At 41.5% G+C, this 21,548-nt stretch overlaps 1 protein-coding gene across 6 annotated transcripts in view; it reads left to right on the top strand.

Moving 5' to 3' along the window:
* UBE2D2 (ubiquitin conjugating enzyme E2 D2) overlaps positions 1-19,133 on the top strand; it is a 28,692-nt gene extending 9,559 nt beyond the window's left edge. Inside the window, exons 1-8 of one of the 6 annotated variants that reach the window (XR_014698067.1) lie at positions 200-512; positions 4,473-4,504; positions 4,595-4,672; positions 4,761-4,866; positions 5,415-5,516; positions 13,826-13,982; positions 16,344-16,437; positions 18,256-18,359. Coding sequence is in view for 3 of the 6 variants with exons in the window: in XM_084536179.1 (XP_084392305.1) it covers positions 380-512; positions 4,473-4,504; positions 4,595-4,672; positions 4,761-4,866; positions 16,344-16,437; positions 18,256-18,301 (489 nt within the window). In the remaining 3 variants the exon portion in view is untranslated. Of the gene's footprint in view, positions 1-90; positions 155-199; positions 513-4,472; positions 4,505-4,594; positions 4,673-4,760; positions 4,867-5,414; positions 5,517-13,239; positions 13,983-16,343; positions 16,438-18,255 lie in introns of those variants that run through there. The other 5 variants (XR_014698068.1, XR_014698066.1, XM_084536180.1 and 2 more) reach the window with 5 other exon arrangements.
* The last annotated feature ends 2,415 nt before the right edge of the window (positions 19,134-21,548 follow it).

Raw genomic sequence — 21,548 nt, 5'->3', positions numbered from 1 at the left:
ACTGATAGCCAGAGTGCTACTAGCAGCTTGTTTTAGCCATAACATGATTGCTTTTGAAATTAAATGAAACAAACTGTTCCTGTTTTTTAGGAGTTGAATGATCTGGCACGTGATCCTCCAGCACAGTGTTCAGCAGGGCCGGTTGGTGATGACAGTAAGTATGCTGCTGTTTGGCAAACACTCGCAGTCTCTGCCTTTTTTTTGCTTTTTCTTCTAAAGCAGGTTGTCTAAAGCAAGGAGAACTTGTCTGCGTTCTTGGTCTGAGTACCGAAGGCTACTCCGTGTACTGATCTCCCATTTGTTGCTGTTTTATAATGCCTTGTGAATCGCTGGAGGTCTGTCGCTTCTGTTGGATTGGGCAGCTCTGGGTACTTAAGACATGAAGCTGTTTGCCTTCCAAAGTAACTGTGCTGGCATCCTCACCCTGCATGCTGCCTGCAAAAGGTGGAGAACTTCAGTTGCCGTCTGGCCAAACCAGCAAGCAGCCTCATACAGCTATCTGGACTTGTTTGGTACCTAAATTATATCTGGTGTAGTCACATGGGCCTGTGGAAGTGCAGAATCTGCTCCTAATGGTGGGACATCAGGTTCGGAGTTAACAGTATCTTACATGGGAGTTAAAGTAACCGCTGCCTTTCTAGAGAGGGTAGCACACAGTCCTTGAAGGTAACAAGGTAAAATGCGAATGGAAGGAAAACTGATTGGTGAGTTACAGCTTGGATCATGAGGTATTGTTAGATGGGAAAAGCTGCTTGTTCTTTAATTGTTTTGTGCTGTTAAAGAGTGCAACAAAGTGTAAGAAATGAAAAACAAGTTTGGCTCCTCATTTTTAGGCAGGACTTTGCTCAATCTGGTGTGCTGCTTCAGGACTTCTGGATAAGCAGAACCAGAATGTACAAACCCTGCTGCAGTGACAGTTTTGCCACTGGATTTGGATGTAGGTGTTTAGGCTTAAGATGAGAGGTAGAGTCTCATCAGGTACAGGTAGGGCATTCTTAAATCACACAGTACTGCTGTGTTTAAAACCTTCACTGGAATCAGTTGGCTCTGCCAGGTTCCCTATAGGGGATAGCATACCGGAGGGGACAGTCTAGGACTTCTTTGGCCCATGTGTCAGCCGGTCATCTTCCCTGTGCTAGGTTGGTCTCTTGGCGTGTCATCTGGACATCTTTTTTCTGTCCTCTTTGAAGCCCAGAGAGCTGTGTGAAAGCAGAAGACAGTCAGTGTCTGAAATCTGACTCTGTGTTTTTGTTTGTAGTGAGAAGGTCTCCTCTTATCTTGCTTGTGGGATTTTACTAGAGGAAGGCAAGCTCTGTCATGTGACTTGGGGTAAGGTTATGTATAAAAACTCCTCTTGTAGTTCCCAGTGATATTCCCCAGTCTGCTTCGGATAGCTGTGAATGAGGTAGCGTAAGTGTTGGCCCCTACTGCACAGTGTTTTTTTTTTTTTTGTAAGAGGCCTTTGCTTCTAAACTGAAGTGGTTTCACAAGTTGCTCAGGCTTCTCTATGTTAACTAGGGCTTCTGTACTTTATGGTAAGCTCCTTTTTTATAGCAGCATTAAGCTCTTGGTCATAACTTGGGTAGACAAGATTAATAGGCTGTCTGATTACAGGAACACTTCCATAAATCCACTTTTTGCTTTATAACTTTACCCTAGGCCCTGGGGTGACTTCAGGTACTTACTTGCATTATGAATTAGATGCCTGATTGTTTAATGCATGGAATGCCTGAGATGAGGAAAGGTGCTCCTGCTTTCCTGTAGCAGTTCTGCCATGTCCAAAAGGCTACATAGGAACACTTCAGTGGGCATCCCAGTGGAAACTGTGTTCAAGTGGCATTCCACTGCAACACAGTATCTCTGCATGGCTGCTGTTCAGCATAGCATCCAAGCTCAGGGAGTATTTAAGTAGGGAACCCCAGTCTGTGTTCTGGGAACTCTAAGCTTAGGTGTTCTTTCTAAAGAAACATTAGCTGCTAGAAACTTTTATTCATATAGAAGTCTAAGACTAGGTTTAAAAAAAAAAGGATGCTAAACAGTAACATCTGCACTGATTTTAGTGTTTTCATTCTTGAATGAATACTGCATTTTGTTTTGAGGGTTTTTAGCAATACTATCAAACTTTGAGTTACTCCATAGCTTTCCTGCTGTTAAAGTGGTAGTTCAAAGAAACTTGGAGTTGCCTGGAAGGGCAGTTACTGAGATGTAGGGCCAGTTTGAGGGTTTTTTTCCCATAAACCTCCAAGCTTGATTTGTGCCATCATAATCATTTTGTTGTTTCCAAAGTTTATCAAAAGCTCTTCAGACTGTCTGGAGGAGGTGGTAACATAATGTTTATGATCGAAAGCTTCTTTAAACCTTTCTGTATTTGGCAGTAATGCTCAGTTCTCTTCATGGTGCCTTTCTGATAGACCTCTGAAGGCCTCTCACTGTTGAGAGCTAACCCTTTGGATGTGCATAACTGAAAAGCAGTGACAGCAACGGACACGTGCCTTCTCTGATAGTGATCCCCATGTTCTAGGTCTGCCTTGGGTTGCCCTGTTAGGGTGATGTTTCTCAGGGTTCAGACTTGTGCTGTGCTTTCAAAGCGGTGTTTATGGCTAGGCCAACTGATACAAACTGTCCCCGTGTGTCAGTGGCTCATCATAAACTCTAGAAGAGAAAAAGCTGCTTCTACCTCCTTAACTGTAGGGACAGTCTTCTTTCTCTTGGTGAGGTAGCTTTTGTCCTCTTACCTCACATCCAGCTTCTGTTCTAGGAATCTGGTTGGCATTATATTACCAAGTACTCTGAATGGTTTAGTTTACTTCCATCCAAACACGTACCTGTGCTTAGCTACTGAAAGTCAGCAATGCTAGGAGTCAGTGTAAAAGCATTTTTTCTGTATTCTCTTGGGTTCAAGATGACTGGTTATATCAGCTTATGTTTTCAGTGTGCAGAGGCATTCAGGTTAACATCCAGTGTTACATGTACATGTGTATTGCAGTACAGTTGTAGTGAATCTTAACCATTGCTTACAGATGCATGTGAAATTCTTGATTTCTTTCATGATAAGCTGTACTGCTCCTCACTGGCTTTTTGCCACCCCTCTGTCCTCTTGTTACATGTTTCTCCCGGTCCATGTACAGGTGATATGGGCTTGCTGTGAGCCTTTTAAAATGGGTGAACATCACATTTGGACTCATGAGGCATTATCTTGAGCTTCTGACTCTACACTGAATCTCTTTCCATGCTAGTTGGTGTTACCAGTGGTAATACCCTTTGTTACAAAACCTGCTGCTTGAACCAACTGCATTTGTACTTCAGGCTTGGCAGGGCTGTTTCTGCTCTGCTTCCTTCTGTTCTTCCTATGAGATCATATCCAGTGGTATTGTCTGTACAGCGTGTAATTAAAAACTGCTCATGCTAGAGGAGAACATGAAGTGTCACTGTGGGTCAAAGCTACGTTTTGGCCTAGGTAGTCATGAAAGCTGTTGACACCAGTTGCAAGTTAAGTTCACAGCCACAGATGGCTTCAGCTTCTGCACCTAAAAGACTTGCCTTGTAACAGCTGGAGTTTCATGTACAGCTCCTGACTTTTAAAGATCTGATGTAGTGATCTCCGTGCAGAGGGAAGTTTCCCATAGTACAAATTTGTTAAGCTGGTGCGTTGCAAACAGGCTAGCATTAGAGCCTTAGGAGAAAGCAGGACCCATGAGGCACATATTAGGAAATTGTTGTACAGATTAACAGCATTGATTGTTTCCTTATGTTCTGCAGCATAAAGACGTTCTTCACAAGTCTTCTGTATTACCAGATTAAGATGTTCTCTTGGACAGATGCATATGAGTGAGACTCAATTTTTTTTCCGTTTAACCTAAAGTATACTAGCATATTACAGCCTCAAGTATTTAGCAGACTACTTCTTGTAAGACTGTTACTGCTTTCTGCTGTTGCAATGAAACTTTCAGGTTTCTGTGGAAGATGAATATTCATCAAGATACTGCTGCCTGTGGGTTACTTCTTTACATGTGGTATATACAAAGTTTAGGCTTACCCTTTGTTCAACTAACAAGCAGTGCAGGAAAGATCCTGTTGAAGAAACGGATGGGCTTATTCTGCACCTTTGCTGTAGCTCAGTCTGAAAAAGGGTATTGCAGTTGTTGGAGACTAGGCTTTGAGTCAGAGGATGGTAGAACTTCCTGGGAAACTATGAAATTGAATGCACAAATTTGGGTCTGAAGCATTGAATATAACTGGATTTTTATTGTAACAGGATTTATTGTAGGGTGTAACTGTGTGCCTCCACAACAAAGTGTCTATGAAGTGCTGAGTACTTCACTCTGTCTCTGTTCAGCTCTTTGGCTTGTTTCCCTGCAGCTTTTTGGAAGGTTTTGTTTTTAAAATAGGCTTTTCTGTACTGCTTTGTCTTGACGTAAGTAGCTCATTATCTGAGCTTCTCCAAACTGAAGTAAATCTCTCTCTTTTTTCAGTGTTCCATTGGCAAGCTACAATAATGGGACCAGTAAGTATGAGTGCATTGATGTTTGTAGTTTTTATGACCAATCGTCTTACAAAAACTTCTCAAACTGCAATGATTCTTTTTCATTAACAGAATGACAGTCCCTATCAAGGTGGAGTATTTTTCTTGACAATTCACTTCCCAACAGATTATCCCTTCAAACCACCTAAGGTGAGTGGCTTGTATCATACATCTGTTCATTACCATGTGGTGTAATGTACATTTGTGAGCCTACACTGAAATTTTCCTTCTTCTGCAGGTTGCATTTACAACAAGAATCTATCATCCAAATATTAACAGTAATGGCAGCATTTGTCTTGATATTCTACGATCACAGTGGTCCCCAGCACTAACTATTTCAAAAGGTACCTACAATGCTCACTTAATTTTTCTCTGCTCAAGTGAATGACTTATTTAGATTTAGAATGTGAAAGTGCTGTGTTCTTACTATTAACTGCTTCTGTGGTCACAACTTCAGTCTTGTGGTCCCGTGTCCAGCTTGTAACAGCTTCTTCACAAGTGGATGCTCTGTCCATCCAATTTCTCTGACCACAGGGAGACTGTTTAGTTTTGCTAGTAGATCAGATAAATCTTTCTGCTTTAAGTGCTCAGTCTTGCAGCTCTCCTCAGGAGATTGTACTTTAGGCTAAACACTTGAACTATTTAAAAAAAAAAAAAAAAAAAAAGTAGTACATGACAAAGGAAGGCTTTGAAAATGTAAACCAAGTTAGATATATAAGAAAACAGCTGTGGCCTTTAAAGGCTAACAAAAACATGTAGTTCTTATCTCCAACTACATGTGATGTTCCCAGGCGTTTTCTAGTTCAAACAGATGACTCTTGTTGCCTCTCTTGCATATCATAACTGTCTGCCTTTTACTGAACTCACGAAAATTCCTACCTTCTCTGTGCAGCTAAAGACATCTGCATTTGTAGAAAGAGATGAAAAGGCAAAACAGTATTTTGTCTCTTGCCAGAAGTGAATCTGCTAGTGCATGAAGCTGAAAGTCCTCACTGTGAGTTGAAAACTGAAGGAATGGTGTCAGTAAAGGGCAAATGACTGCCAGGTTGCCACAGCTTTCCTTATGAATGCTTTTAGTCAAGTACTAGCTACTGTTAGAAGTACTAAGTTAGCATTAAGTACTAACATTCAGGGACTTAATCAAAACATAACAGCTGGTTATGCTAGAATTCTACAGTTGCAGAGCATGTAATGTGGCCTGGTCTGTTATCTGCCTTTGTCATAGGGATTCTGAAGTGAGCATATGCAATGGGGATGATAAATAGCATGTGTGGAGATACTGGGGAAAAATACTAGAATTATGACAGAAAGATGGGGCAATGTTCTCGAGGCTAGTTGAGGGCATCTGTGGACTTCGTATTAGTGGCTGTCAGAGCTTTAATCACTCAAGAAATACTTTATAACATGGAATTAATTTTGAAACTAAAATACACCTGCAGTATGCTTCTAATTTCTCCCCAGCTCTGTTTTTTCTGCTCTGTCTTGAACTGCTTTCCCTTATCCTCCTCAAACTGCATCCTCGTGGCTTAACTAAAATAAGCCATGGGATCAGTGTGGCCATCCTGTGTTACCTAGTCCCTTCTATCACCATCTCCTCTCCTAGAGTATGCTTCCTGAGATTAGGTGCGTTTACTACACTTGTCACTCACTGCAAAAGAGTTCATATGAACACACAAACTCCTTCAAATAGCACAAAATGCATACAGATATAACCAGTGAGAAAAGCCCTATCAGAGTTCCTTGGTGGTCATTTTATGGAGGAGTTGAAGGCCAAAAATAATCCTGATGTATGGACTTCAAAGAAATTAAGAATCCTTCTGTCAGAAATAGCAGAGATGTCTTGTCAGAAGGCAGAATAACTTAAGGGGCAAGAGTTGACACTTTGAAGCATTCTTGCCTTGAAAAAGTACAAATAAATTCCATAAAGGCAACTTCTGCTTTCTGGGGTGGATAATCTTGTTTATGGTCAGGCTAGAAGAGTGCCTTTTACAGACTTTGGGGCTATTGTAGCTCTCTGGTAACTTCTTGGGTAGCAGAGTAAATTCTTTTGCTGGTAGGAAAAGCTGTTGGGTTAGGTAACTTAAGTGGATAACAGGACTTAAGACATCAGTTATTCAGCATGAAGCTTCTGTCCCTTCCAAAGCAACAGTGGTGGGCACGGGGGAAGGTGTGCTTTCTCTACTGATACAGAACTCAGGAAAGATTAGAAGCAGTTCTAGGAAATAGCTTGTCAGGTGCAGCTTCTTCCTTCTGGGGCATCCGGTAGATCATCAGCAGTTTGTGAACTAGATGCTGCAATTAGTATGTAGTAGCCCAGATTTTGTGCTGCTGCTTGTGTTCCCTGCAAGGGGAAAACACAGTGACTTCATTTTAACCTATAACGTCACTTTCTGGTGGAAAGGCTGGAGACAATCATGTCAGTCCTGCCTAAATAGGATAATGTAAGTGGGAAAGGTATGGGTCTTGGCTCCTCACACTCTGGAGGATGGCAGGCTGTTACAGAGGGCAGTCCGAGCATCTGGTTTAGGAGCCTACATCTGCAAAGTAAAACAGCGCCAAAGCTCAGGCATTAGCTATCAGCACACCTCTACTTCATACTGCAAAATAAACAATGAAGTTTCTCTACCACTGTGGTAGTAGAAGTAACTAGCATCCTGGTTTTGCATTCAGCCTTTGAGTGGTTACCATTCTGCCTTTGAGTGTTTTCTACTCCTAGACTGTGAAAATGGATCCTGAAGGATAGGGAGGACAACACTGACCATCTCATGAAATAGAGTCACTTTCTTGTGTTAGTCATTTTGAAGTAAATGCTCATTGAAGAGTACATATTGTAGAACATGAGGCATCTTAAAATACAATCTTAAATACACCTTGGTGGCTACCTTAATGCCAAAGCTTAAGCAGAATGCATAGGCTTAAATTAAAAATGTTCTTCGTGATAATTGTGATAAGAATCCCTGCTGTCTGGAGCAGTGGAATCAAGTGTCTTCACTTGCTTTTAACTGTTATCAGCCATTTTTGGGGAAAAACACTACTTTCTCTTGAAAATGGCAAATAGTGTGCGAGAGTTGAGTGTTTAACTGAAGTACTTCAATAAAGGTCAGGCTAACTTAGGTCTCATTCTACTTTTCTCCACTGTGTGTTAAGGGTTTTATAATTAATGCACCATGGAGCTTGTACTCAGTGCATTGGAAGATTGTCTAGCGAGTAACTTGTCTCATTCACTTGAGAATTTATCTTGTGCTGTTCAGACTCTTCCATGCCCAGTGCAGTGAGTTTTCTGTGGTGCTGCTCTTACAGATGTTTTAAAACTGATTTACTAAGACTTTGGGAATTCCCAACTACCCTGCAAACTAAATTAACTTTATCTTCAGAGTGCAGGTTTCAAAATGGGGAAGTTTCTGATCATCTTTTTTGGCTTTTGTCTATTACAATGCTTACCCAAATGACTGGCAGGGGAACAGGACTTTGTCACGTAATGCTGATCTGTAACAATGTGCTGAGCTAGGGTTGTGTGGGAAACTTTTCTTAGCATTTCCAGCTCTCTTGCAATTCTACTGTATTTACTTTGGCAAATTCCCAGATGTTGCCCTTGCAGCAAAGAAGACTAATGGTGTCCTGGGATGCATTAGTCCATGCATTGCCTGCGGGTTGAGGGAGGTGATCCTTCTCCTCTGCTCAGCACTGGTGAGGCCATTCCCGGAGTGCTGGGTCCAGTTCTGGGCTCCCCAGTACAAGAGGGACATGGAGCTACTGGAGAGAGGCCAACAAGGGGCCATGAGGGTGATGAAGGGACTGGAACATCTCTTCCATGAGGAATGGCTGAGAGAGCAGGACCCTTCAGCCTGGAGAAGAGGAGGCTTGGGGGATTTTACCCAGTGTATGTGAAGGGAGGGTGTGAAGAAAAGAGCTAGGCCTTCCTCTGTGGTGTCCAGTGACAGGACAGGAGGCAACGGGCGCAAACTGAAACACAAGAGGCTCACTCTGAACATCAGGAAGCTGTTTTTTATTGATGGGGTGACCAAACATTGGCACGGGTTGCCCGGAGATGTGGAGATGATCAGGAGTCATCTGGACATGGTCATAACCCCTTGGCTTTGAGTGGCCCTCCCTGAGCAGGGGGTTAGACAGATGACCTCCGGAGGGGGGAGGCTGCTTGAGGGTCCCTGCAACCTCAGGCAATACACCAGGCAAAATTTATTTTTTCTTCTCAATAACCCATAAATTGCTGAACTGACTTATGAGGGATTTAAATTGCTTTGAAGCAATAAGTTTAAACTGCTTGTATTTAAAGGTGTATTTCCTGTGAGGCTGGGTAAGATTGCTGAAAGTTTAAAATGGGATTGTATAGTTAAGAAATAGGGTTTAACTTCAGCAGGGTTGCTTTTGTTTTTCCAGGTGCATCTTGTCTTTTCCAGATGCATCTTGTCCATTCACAAGTAGAAGCCATTCATTCGGAAGCTACAATTTGAAGCTGTTTGACACTGTTCTCACTGGTAGAAGCTTACTGTTTGTCAGAGCTGATGTTAGGTTCAGAAAACTCTTAACTCAAAAGTTTTGAAGGGTCTGAAACTCAAATGGAGCAATTCTATAGGCAAAATCTTCCTGCAGGAGTTGGCTTTCTGACCACTTGGACTATTTTTGATTGAGTATTAACAGGATTTTCTAACCTCGGCAGACTTCATGTTCAGTTTCTGTCTATGAGAAAACATGAAGTGACATGTTCTAGGGCACTTGGCAATTTGATAAATTCTCAGCTATAATGAGACTAAAGTAATAAAAGAAAAATAAGAATATAAAGCTTAATTCTGTAATCTGCTTGATAGCACAGAGAAAGCTGGATGTTAGAAACACTGTCAGCAGTCAAATACTTCAATATCTCCCAAAATACACTCTCTGAGCTTTTTTTTTGCTTGTTCACTAACATTATCGTATGCTATTTGGCTGTCTGTGCTGTACGCAAGGATGGACATCGAGCTTCTGCTTTGATACCTGCAGTAGCCTTGTGAGCTCTGTCCACTCGAAGCGTAGAGCGTAAAGCTAAAAGCTGGATGTTCCTTTAAACCATCGCACGCGTGCCCTGTGCGTGTTCTTGGAAGAAAGCCCCTCAGTCTTCAGTGTCTTGATTCCCCAGACATAGCCCTTAGCAGCAGCAGAAAGCTTCCAACAGACTGAAGTAGTACGAACCTAGACATGGAGGTTTTTAGCTGTCAGGTTGGTGGTTAGGAAGGGAGGAACCTTAGCTAGTACGAGAAGTAGGATAGCTGGATTAAAGCCTCTGAAGTGGAGTTACGAATTCCTGAGCTGTGATAGGTGTCCAAAGCTCAAACTTATGCTGGCAGAGGTTTCGTAATCCCCAGAGAAACAGGCTGAACTAAACCTGAGCTGATGAACTTTCTTAGTTGCATATTCAAAAACGTGCATTTGCCTCCATGAGCCAGATTAAAAAGCAAAATAGTCTGGCAGAGCCTGTGGGCTGTCCTCTAGAAGGATGGCAAATGGCAAATCGCTTTCTGTAGCGAGAGCTTACTGGCAGAGTATCTGTTACTCACCTGGAGCAGAGCAGGCAAGGATGGGCTCGTGATACTGGCATGGTGTTCAACAGTTGCTACCTTCCTATTTTTATCTTACTGCTCCGTGTCACTATGCAAGCTTTTTGATTATACAGCAAGCTTAGGACAACTGTGTGACTTCAGTCAGGACTGGGAAATGGCTGTGTATCATCCTGCTGTCCTGGCAACCTGATGTACAAAGTAATTGTCATCACTTTCCCTGTACTTTAACAAACTTTGGTGCAGATTTGCTTACTTAGTTCCTTAGAAATGGACCTTCCTTTAGTGGGAGAAGGCTGGCTTGGTCTGTTGAGGCTTTGTGCCCTGTGCAGGAGGTGACTGCAGGAATAACTTCCCTTTTGAAAAGGCAGCCGGTCTGTTCTCAATCCAGTGATTTGTGTGTTCTTTGCTTTTAACATAGGAGTGAATCTTAACGGGTGTTCGTGGAGAGAGCTAAGGCTATCACTGTTCAGTTTCTGATCTAAGCAGTGTTGGTGCCCAAGAAACATCTTACTCCTAGATAACTTTAGGTTGACTTGGCTTTGTAGAGCAGTAATAGCACCAAACAGCTGTTGAATCAGAACACCAGTTAAGAAGCTTCTTTCAGGTAGCTCATTACCTTGGAGTCGGTATTTGCTTTTTAATCTCCTTTCTGTGATTCAGCTGGCGATTCCATCGTTCCTCACTTGCTGCTTCTCCATAAATGGTCTGTGGATATGTGCTTTCTGTAGCAAGTTTTATTTGTAATTCCAGCTAGATTTTAGCCTAAGTAGTAGTAGTATAGAGGCTAGTACCCTATATTAAGGGAACAGCTGGAAGTAATGGTTATGAGACCTATTCTGGCTTGTTCACAATGTGAATGCTTTGAGTTCTGACTTTGGAAGATGACTTCTGTGCTGATACAGCGAAGACAATCATCGGCTGTTCTCAGTGATCTTTGGGAAGCCTGTGTCTTACAGGTCAGGTTTCGGGCTTCTGCATCAAAAGCATCTACACTTCCTGATTAACCAGGATCACTGTCTCAGTACAGAACGATAGGACAGAGCTGGTACTAGCCTTTTTCTAGTGCTGTGTCTAGAGAAACCAGAAGGTGTGGCTCTAGAGTCTCATGTTGTGCTCTAACAAGGCTTAAATAGAGGCTTTCGGTGGTGACTTTACTGTTTTAGACCTTGCCATTGTCTCGAACGTTAACACGATGTGTGCAAAGGGTTGTACAGCTGCTTCTGATTCCTGACAACCACTGTCAGCAGCTGCTGTGTGCCCATGCAGAGGTGTGTCATAACTGCACGATGCTCTTGATTATAAAAGTCATCCATGCCATCAACAGAAGTCAGTTTTGTATAAACTAATGGGTACCTCTGACTTCCCTCTCCTCCTGAGGCTCTGGGGAAGACATCTTTCTGGCTGTGTAGCTACTCCCTCCAGCTGGAGCTGAGGGCCCATGGCTTGTAAAGGAGTCTGTCTACCTCTGTATTGTAGGAGCTCGATGTGTCTCTTAGAGTTGTGTGGGCCAGCAGCGTGTTCCAGTGGGCAGATGGTGGTTTTGTTTTCCATATTGCTCATTTGGCGAGTGCTGGAAGGATCTGTGGAGAGCCTGCGTGATGAATTCTGTCCTGACTAATGACTGAGCTGCTTCATGGCAGAAGAAGCGTAACCATGGAGTTTACATATGGGATTTGCATCTACCTGCAATTTCCATCTGAGGTTTGGCAGAGCAGGAAAGATAAAGTACTTAATGCAGACTGTTGTCGGTGATGCAAGAGCCCACTGCAGAAGCCTCCTGAGAAGATGAGGTGAATCTCCCAGCAGTAACCTGTAGCTAGGCTTGCTGACAAGCTGCAAATGACAGGATTCTCTGCACATTGAAGCTGCCTTGAGAGACTACCCCTGAATTTTGGAGCATTTTATACACTTTAGGGGAAGTCTTGCAGTGGAAACTTGGAATAGCATTGTGCAACATGATGTTGGTAGACCTCCGTTGGCCTCAAAGAGTGTTGAGTAAACAGTTGGCTTGAGATAATAAATTTTTATCAATGCTCTAGGTATAAGGAAGCTAAGACCATTAACATTTTATGTTAACAGTCTTTCTCCTTGATTAGTTCTGTTCTTCCCCTTCCTTATTTAGGTGTTGTGGAGTACTTGCTCCATGCTAGTTCATAGCAGTAAGAATCCCTCTGAAGGATAAGCTGTTTTCTGTTGTCTGCAGTACATAGGTGGGAGATGATAAATCCTGTATTATTCAGGGGGTCCAAACCCCTTAACTATCTTGTGTAGTTCTTCAACTTAATTCTGTTGTCACAAGACTTGTTTTTGTGAACATGTACTGTCTTGTGCTAATCTTGATGTTTACCAGTCAAATGACTACATAAACATCAAGGCTTTACTACAAAATTAATTGCAATAATACTCAGCTGCACTGCAGAAGGTGGTCTGCTGATTCTGTTGCAGTGTTATCTTAATTACTGTAATGCATCAAAGAACTTGTATATATACATAGCTGATGCTCTAAGGACTAAGGGTTATTTTCCTCTTCCCACTTGCGCTTGGGTCCTTAAATTTTGTGCAAAGGTTTTTTTTTTTTTTTTAGGGGTGTTAGTGGTGGTCTAGAGGCCACTTAACATTGATTGGTCTAAAGCATGTGCATTTGTGCCATGTTCTGATGGAAAACCTCAGAAAACTCTGAATGATTTTGTACAAATAGCTGGGTTCAGCAGGCTCTTAAAATTAAACCACTTTAATTCCAGTTAAAAAACTTCTGCTTGCTGAAGCTATACAGATCAAAGACTTGAAGTTGCAAGAAGCCAGGGCAAGCATAATGGACAATAGTTTTTAAGTCTTCATTAATCAAAAGACAGCTGAATATGGCAGTGCAACTTGAAACTAAACGATCTAGACTATTTATTAAAGTTTTGGATTGAAACTTCGTATAATACAAATGAACTACTGCAGAATGAAATCCAGGAATTATTTTTGAAGTTAGTAAATTGCCAGAACTCACTGAAAGCACTTAGGTAGTGATTGAGTCCTAATAAAGGGCAACCTCCTCTAGTAAAGAGTATTAATGTTGTTTTTAATGGCCAGCAAGTAACTCATGCCAACAGTTCATAAGCAGAGAACTAAAGCTCCTAGACTTGGGACACTGATGAACTCTCCCTTTGCTTTCAGGAAAGGAAATGCCGTTGAAGGCAGACTTGAGTCTTACCAGACAAAATTGCCTTAATGTGCAGCCCTGGAGGGATTGCTGTAGGTCTGAAGGTCACAAAGCAACACCCTGGTTTTCCCATGCTGACCAACAGCTGAACACCACCTTTGTGGCCTGGTGTGAGAGCAAGGTTGATGTGAGGTGTGGGTGAGGAGCTCCCACTCAGTACCATGGGTGTCGAGTGGGGGAGCATTAGGGTGGCTGGGGAAGGCAGGCAGAGTGGGCTGACCTGGCTTGTAGCTGGGCTCTGCTGGTGAGGGGTGAACCATCGTGTTTGAAAAAAGTGCTTGGCAATTAAAGGACTGGTAAAAGAAGACTTCATAGAATATCCTAAGTTAGAAGGGACATGTAAGGAATGGAGTCCAACTACTGGCTCTACACAAGACTACCTGAAAATGAAACCATATTTCTGAGAGTGTTGTCCAGGTGCTTCTTGTGCTGTGACCAGTGCCATGGGGAGCCTGTTCCAGTGAGCCCTGCCTAGGGGAGGAGCAGGTAGAGTACTTGACCAGGAAACTGTGACTGGTTTTCCTCCTGCTTCTGTTAAAGGGAGGGGACAGGTGTTAGCTTTTTTTACTCATCCTACCACCTGAAGAAGCTTCAGTGACCAGTGGATTATCAGTGGAGTCTGACAAGTACAAAGAAATGGGCCACAGGAAAAGAGCTGGAGAAACTGCCATGTTCAAGCTACACTGACCAGCAGCAGGTGGGTGTAAGGTGGTAGAGATCACTGTTTCTTAACACTAGTGTGAGTCTTGCTCAGTATTCTTGGGGGAAAAACAAAGCTGAAACTGGCAGAAAACACTACAGGTAATAAACCTGCTGTGTATGTTACAGCATTGTCTGCCTTACCCTTCAGCCTTTGTTAAAGGAGAGCAAGCAGTTCAGGACTAGTGGTTTCTACACGCCTCCACCATGCAACTAAAATCTTTATGCTATGATGCTGTGTTCAGTGAGGTATTTGAATTAATGCTCTGGGTGGCAATTGATTGTAGGGAATAAATCCTCTCCACAATGTTTTATTACAAGAGGACAGTAGAAAATCACAAGTGCAGAATGAAACTGGAAACAGTTAATTTAAAACTTAAATTCCAGTTGTTCCATGAGCAGTTGGTTTATGGAACTTGCTGCTGAAAGAGGTGGCTTGCATCAAAGTATTTGAGACCTGAAGGGAGTGGATCCTTTAAAGAAAGCCATTTGTAGATGCAGATTTGTGTCTCTAGATGGCACTTCTGGTGGTGAGCTGTTGAGCTGTTTTCAGAAATATTACATGTTAAGTGTTAGAGCTGCCATTTGTTCTAAGGTTACTTTCAGTAGAGACTGAGTGCATGGTCCAAATGCTGTCAGGGTGCTAAGACAACCAGTTGAGAGGATTGAGTACTTCCATATTATTGAGTTAAATATCTAAGACTGACTAATTAGTGTGTCAAAGCCGTTCTTGTAATTTGCCAGTCGTCTTGGTTCTTAATATCACATGTAATGTACAATATCACCTATAAGAATAAGTTGCTTGTCTAGTTGGAGATGGTCAACCCTTTCTAGTTTATGGTGCTATTCTGACTCAAAACGGAGCAAGATGCTGGAGGAAGACGTAGTTTTTTACTCTAGACCAGGAAATATGCTTACTTAAATTGAGAACAGAGCTTATTAATGTCTTCTGGAAGCTTTTAACTTGAAATTCATGATTTTCTAGTGAAGGCTTAGAGAAACATGCAGAAAAACTGACCTGGGTGTTCTCAGCACTGAGTAGCTGGACCAGCTAAGACCTAGCTTTCACTCTTGTCGCAGTTTGAGAATCTTCCCCAGTTTACACAAATCAGACCTGTTCTCCCCTTTCTCTCTGGCTACATCTAGCCAATCTTTGTTTTGTGGCCTCTCTTCTAAGTTATCTCTATTTTAAAAAGTGAGTTGTAGAATGCATGCTGTTCTTTCTTTCACTTCTCAGCTGGTATTTCAGCACCCTGGTTCTGTCTCCTCTGTTCCATGTCACAGTAGCAACTGATGGAAGCTCTAACAGATTGGTGTTCAGTGCCTTCAAACCTAAAGCTGCTGTCATTTCCAACTTGCTTGGAGGATGTCTTGTGACGACTCTGCTGTTATTGATGAAGGGACATACGGAGTGGCATTGTTTGTAGCACTTTCAGCCAGTTCTAATCAAGGGAATGTTTGGCGTTTCTTAGAGGGCAAGAAGTCCTTGACGTTCTTCATGTAGCATTGTCCCTAAATGTTTTGCTTATAACTTACTGCCTTCTCATCTCTTCAGCTTTGTTGTGAATGTGGGAACGTGCACATGCTATCTGTAGGTTTGCAGACAGTCTCCTGACTCCTTATATGGATGAAGGTTGATGCTACACTAAGCAGCATCGTATGGGCGGGATGTGGCTGCTGGAGTATATACAATAGATATTTATAGTGAAACTTGAAAGTTCAGGGCTTTGTGGTTGGCCTGAATGCAGTAAGCAGTGCTTTCTTGATTCGTGTTGAATACTACTCTCGAATAAATTTTATTTCAACTTACATTATGCTGAGGAAATAATTGGATAAAGTCTTCTAATTCTCAGCAAGACCAGCATTATTTTAAACATCCAGTAAGGGTTTGTGAGCAGCTCGTACTTCCTTCATCTCAGCTGGGTCTCTGCCTTTTGACTTCTGGTTAGTGCTTCTGTAAGTCATCCACAATAAGGTCACTTTTTTAAGGCAAAAACTGAGTTTCAAGTGTAGTAACAGGTTTATGTTCTGAGAGGCGTTCAGGTACTGTTTCAAATAGAATACTTGTGCCTTGTGATTGTAAGGCTGTAACCAGGTACTCTTCCCTAGAAAGTTCCTGGGTGTGGTGGTAATATCAAAAAAAAAAAAAAAAAAAAAAAAGCTTGTGGTCATGCACAGTTCATTAGTTAAACCAGTTTTCTTCAGATTGTCTTGACTGAAGTATGTGGTATTACTGCTGCTTAGCATTTTTAAAAATGATGCTAATTCTAATGTCTAGAGGGGGGTAGCAAGTAGGCTGGCTGAATTCTACAGGTGTCTTCAGTACTCTAATGCAGTATTTCTTTTTTTTTCTCCCTAGTACTTTTGTCCATCTGTTCTCTGTTGTGTGATCCCAATCCAGATGATCCTTTAGTGCCTGAGATTGCACGGATCTACAAAACAGATAGAGAAAAGTAAGTATGGAAGCCAAAAATGTAACATAAGCGGAATCCATGCTTAATTAGTAAAGGGGAACTGAAAAGACCTGTTTCTTGGAAAAGTGTGAAGTGTTCTGCTGTTCTCACTTAGTATCTGTGGTAGTCTGAGACTTTCCTGGGTTGTGTAATACAGCCATCTTCACAGCTTTTCTTTGCTGTAGGAAAAAGACACTTGCCAGTGGAAGTGAAGTAAGCAGAGGCCTTGTGCTTCTATTGGTTTGTTGTTCCATTTTCATTCTAGACAATAGCTTTTCATTAGTGTTGTAGCTGTTAATTACAGGTTTGCTTAATTTAATGAAAATGTGAACAAAGCAAATGTTTCATATGAAACCAAGCTGAATGTGAACAGATTTTAATAGCCTTCATTGTGTGCTTTAATCTTAAATAGCCAGCAGAGGGAGAACAAGTTACTTTAGCGCAGGAATGTGTCAATGCTATCACTTGGTGATGGAGTCATGCGAGCAAGGCAATAACAAAAAAATGTTCATCTTCATTTGACTCAAGGAAAGAACAAGTGGTATAGAGGTGGGGTGAGAGGACTCGGGCTCTTTCTGAAGAAAAGTTAAGATACTGAGAGAACTTTATTAATGAGAAGACCTGAATTGATTTGTTTAAAAGCAATAGCTTAATTGTGTGAAGTTTCTTATACGTAGCTGTTCCATCTTATCAGTGGTGTTAACTTGTGAAGCTATATTGTCATCTAATGAGAACAAGATAGGAAGGGAAAGTGATCCATCAACTTGCATGTTTGAGGAAGTGTTAGGAAGTCCATGGATCATTTCTAATCAGAGTTGCAAGATTAACAGAACATACTTCCAGCCACAGCTAAGTGACTGACTACACTTGCATACTTACTGTATGTAGGACACTTTTGCAAGATTAAGAAACTTTTGTGCTTAAACATAACTGGCCTTGCCCTTGAATAGTCCCAGAAAAGTAAAATAATAGTTGCTTTCCCATGTTCATGAGTGCTTTATCTAATTTCTTAAGCTAAAGAATCTTGTCTACAGACTAAATTCCATTACAAAATCTTAGTCAATATAAATAACTAGAAAACTTCTTGTTATGTGCTTTCTGCAAACTGTAGAACAAGAACAGCTTGAATTCTGTTGTGAGAAATGCAGCTGTTATCAGTATTGTAAATGACAATGACTGCTTTGTGACATAACTAACCTGAGCTTCCTCTAGATAGGTCACTGGCTATAAAGGGTAGTTTAGTTCAAAAGCTACAGGTGGCTGGGAAGAAGGAGCATATTGTACCTTGAGAATAAAAAACTTCTGGTGGACAAGTCTTTGTGTCCTGATAGTCATCAGAATATCTAAATTCAGTGCGTAGCATGGAACAAGCCTGTCAGGGTTTGGGAGCCTAGTAAATACTGAGTACTAGGCTTAATTTCGTAAGGGAAGAATGATGTGGGAGGGAAACATCCTTTTTTATGGAATGCAGATTTTTTAATTTTGGCAATAGTAATTTCCCTGGGGATATAATGCTTGGGGGCTGTGAGAGGAGTAGGTAAAAACTTACAGAAAGTACTTCTCAAACGTGCTCTAGTTCTGTTTTGTGGCTTGAATCAGAAAAGCCTTGTATACCTCTTGTAAATGTGGCAAGCTTCTTATCCATGAAGTACTGTGTTTTTTTCCCCATTTGCCTAATACTTTGGTTTGCTTTGTAATTTTACAAATTAATGATACTACTGCAGAGAGTGCAATTTCATGTCATGTGTAGACTAGACTGCTGGAGTTGAAGTACTGTTCAGATGTTATGTTAAGTAAATCCTCTTTTTATACATACAGGTACAACAGAATAGCTCGGGAATGGACTCAGAAGTATGCGATGTAATTAAAGAAATTATTGGATAACCTCTACAAATAAAGATAGGGGAACTCTGAAAGAGAAAGTCCTTTTGATTTCCATTTGACTGCTTTCTATGAGCCCACGCCTCATCTTCCCCTGTGCACATGTTTACCTGATACAGCAGTGCTGCGTGTTGTACATACTTGGAACAACAAAATAGAAATACTGTATTTCCCCGTACCAACATTGACTCCTAGCAGAGAAGTGTGTGTGTGAAAAGCTAGTTCTTCAGTCATAACTTTGTGAGCCTAAAAGCATTCCTTGTTGGTTTAAATTGGGTAATAAAATGTGAATGGGAGACTTATGGTGGATTTCATATTTCTAGGGACAGTGTTGCTGATCCATGAAGGATTTTAAGTGGAATCCTTTTAAACTCATAACAGTTATGAAAGGCCAGGTGAAGAACTTGAAGCTGTTTCTGTATTCATTTTATTCTGAAGGACCGACACCTTAGGTAAATGTTATGACCAATGAGAGAAACTGTACCCACATCCTGTGTTCAAGGTCTAAGTTTAACCGGTCAACATTTAAATGGATTGGAGCTATTAGTGCATCAAGTGATGTTGATTTGTTTCAACTCTCTCCCCTCCTTCATACTCTTTTTGGTTTTTATGTGGTTTCTCAGTTAATACATAGCTAATAGCTCTTATTTTTCTTAAGTTTTTTAACTGCTTAGGTCTTTCTGGATGTAAGGGTAAAAAATCCATTTGACAGAAAACTTGTGTATATTTAAAGACCCAACTGCTCCCCTGGAGCTTGTACGTTCAAGAATGATTAATCTGTGTAATAAACTGATTACTACAGTCATTACATATAACTTTGTGTGAATAGGCTTTTAATTATTAAGAGCAGTTTGTTACAGGCTAAAACTAATGGTGGATTTCTCTAGAACTTTTGCATTCACAAATGGTTGCATTTGAAAATCATGAAGTGGTTTGGTTTGCATCACACAAGGCTATGCACCTGAACGAGACAACCATAAGCTTAAGCACTTACATGAAATCAGGATGTGTAGTGTGCCAGGAACTTGACTGTTAAAACCAAATAAGCAGTTTACTAAATGAATGACATTTTACAAAGCCTAATGGTATTATTCCCACTTGCATGGGACCTAACACAATGCATATGTACTGTAGGTAAGTGAAACCTTATGTAACTAAAATAATGGATGTAAAAGGGTATTAAAAACAAACTACCAAACACATCAGCACAAACTTTCATAAAATGTAGCTTTTACATAATTACTTTGCACTAAACATTTGCAAATGTTCATACACTTTTAAATTGTACTTGTATGTGTCTTTTTTGAACAAAGTCTTCACTTGAATCTAGTGAAAAATGTAGTTTGAAATTTTTCTTTGTATACAAAGTGTATTTGCCAGCATCATTCGTGTGAAATAGGTGAGTCTGCAAGTTTCTCCTCTTAGTACAATTGTAAACAAAGCCATCAACTATAAAGGAGAGGCTGTGGCCTCCAGCTTTCCAGCCACAGGGGTGTGTCCCATCCATTTTCAAATGCATCTTTACACTCTTGCACAAATGAGGAATAAATGTCCACTGCCTTTGGTCTAAATCTGTTCTACTTGTCTCATCTCTCAATGTCCTTGTGTGCAACTCTAGCTGTAAATGTGAGCAGTGTTATCGGAGTCCTCTGTACAGCAAGCTGTAGGTGAAACTTAAATACATGTGTGTCTCCAGCTGGCTTGAAGACTACTGCGTTAGCCATGTGATGAAATTACTGCCTTTGAACTGTTGTTGGGGGGAACAGGGCAGTGCCTTCTGATGGAGGCAGCTACAAAGCAATAGAGCAGAGCTTTGTTCAGAAGAATGAGGAGCACAGAGCTGTGGTTCCCGGCCAGGTGACAGAGCTACAGGCAAGGGGGAGAGAAATGGTGCGCAAGGATAAGTAAGAACTGGCTGCTCTCGATGCCCCTATGTTAATGCCACAAGGCCTCCTCTGCTTTAAAAAGCAGTGAGTGGCCTATTGCTCAGATGTGGCCCTGGGTAAAAACGTGTTGCATTGTCAAAACTAGAATGCGAGCCAGTGGCTGCACACCTGCCTGAAGTATCTTGGTTTTGTTTGTCTTCAACTGTCTGGCCTTACTTTTTACTAAACTTCTAACATGCAAGCTAATGCTCCTGTTAGACCCTTCGTGACAGAGGGAGAGAGCGTGCTCCACCTTTGGTGGAACCATCCTCATGTTCTTGTAGTAAGTACATGGCAAACCCTCCCCCCTGCTTGGAGAAGATGAGGAGAGCGGTGTAGAGTTACTGCAAACCTTGCAATGGGCAAGACTTGGGATTTCCTTTAGCTGCTTTGCTAGTGAGCCACCCAAGAATGACTTCTTGTGACAGATTTGTCTGGTTTTTGACTCCAGCAATTACTGGAAGAGGCCAACAGGCATGTAGAGAAGAGCTGTAAGTGGGAGAGAAAGAAGGGAGAAAGAAATAACAAGTGTAGAAGTCACAGATGATGGTTTTGCTTCCTGTGATGGGGCGGATGTCACATACGCTAGGTGGCAAGGAATTAACACAGCCATGTAGGAATTGAAGCAGTTGAGTCCTGGATGTTGAAACAGCCTTAGCTTAGATGCAACACCTCTGCCTGTGTTAAGATGGTGGCCTCATTTGAAATGAATTCTTCAGGTGGTTCAGAACTCCGCACCGATAGCACGATGGAAGTCATGGTTTAGTAAAGGCCAGCCTAAGGAAGCAATGCTTCTTAAGGACGGAGTCCCTCATGGGCTGGCCGTTTGTACTGTGAAGTGGAGGAGGAAGCCTTTCTTCCAGGATTTAGCTAAAAACCTGCTCTAGTTTATAGCCTTTTGGGACTAGAAACTTGCTCTTTTGAAATTCTGTGTGGTCTAATGTAGTGAAGCAGGACAAGAAGCCATGGGCCCTGGTTGTTGCCTTTCTAGAAACTCTGATCTTGTCGCATGATTAATTTCAGTCCCTGTCCAATTTTTTACTTGATTTAGTATTTTAAGTTAACTGCTTTGTTTTGCATGGCTTTTTTTTTTTTTTTTTGCACTGGAACTTCCATGGTGTAGATTGTACATACATGCTTATTCAGCTTCCTTATTTTTTTCTTGTCATGTGCTAAGCAAGTCTGTTTTATTTATTAAAAAAAAAAAAATGGTGTTGGATTGCTTAGTTTCCTCTAACTCTGGCAGTGCTGTAAAGCTGAACCTCTGTGACTGGACATTGCTTATGTTCATCAGTACCCATCCCC

This window comes from Aythya ferina (genome assembly GCF_964211825.1).
Source record: "Aythya ferina genome assembly, chromosome: 14".
NCBI classification, from domain to species: Eukaryota; Metazoa; Chordata; class Aves; order Anseriformes; family Anatidae; genus Aythya; species Aythya ferina.
This window is presented reverse-complemented; position numbering and strand designations above follow the sequence as displayed.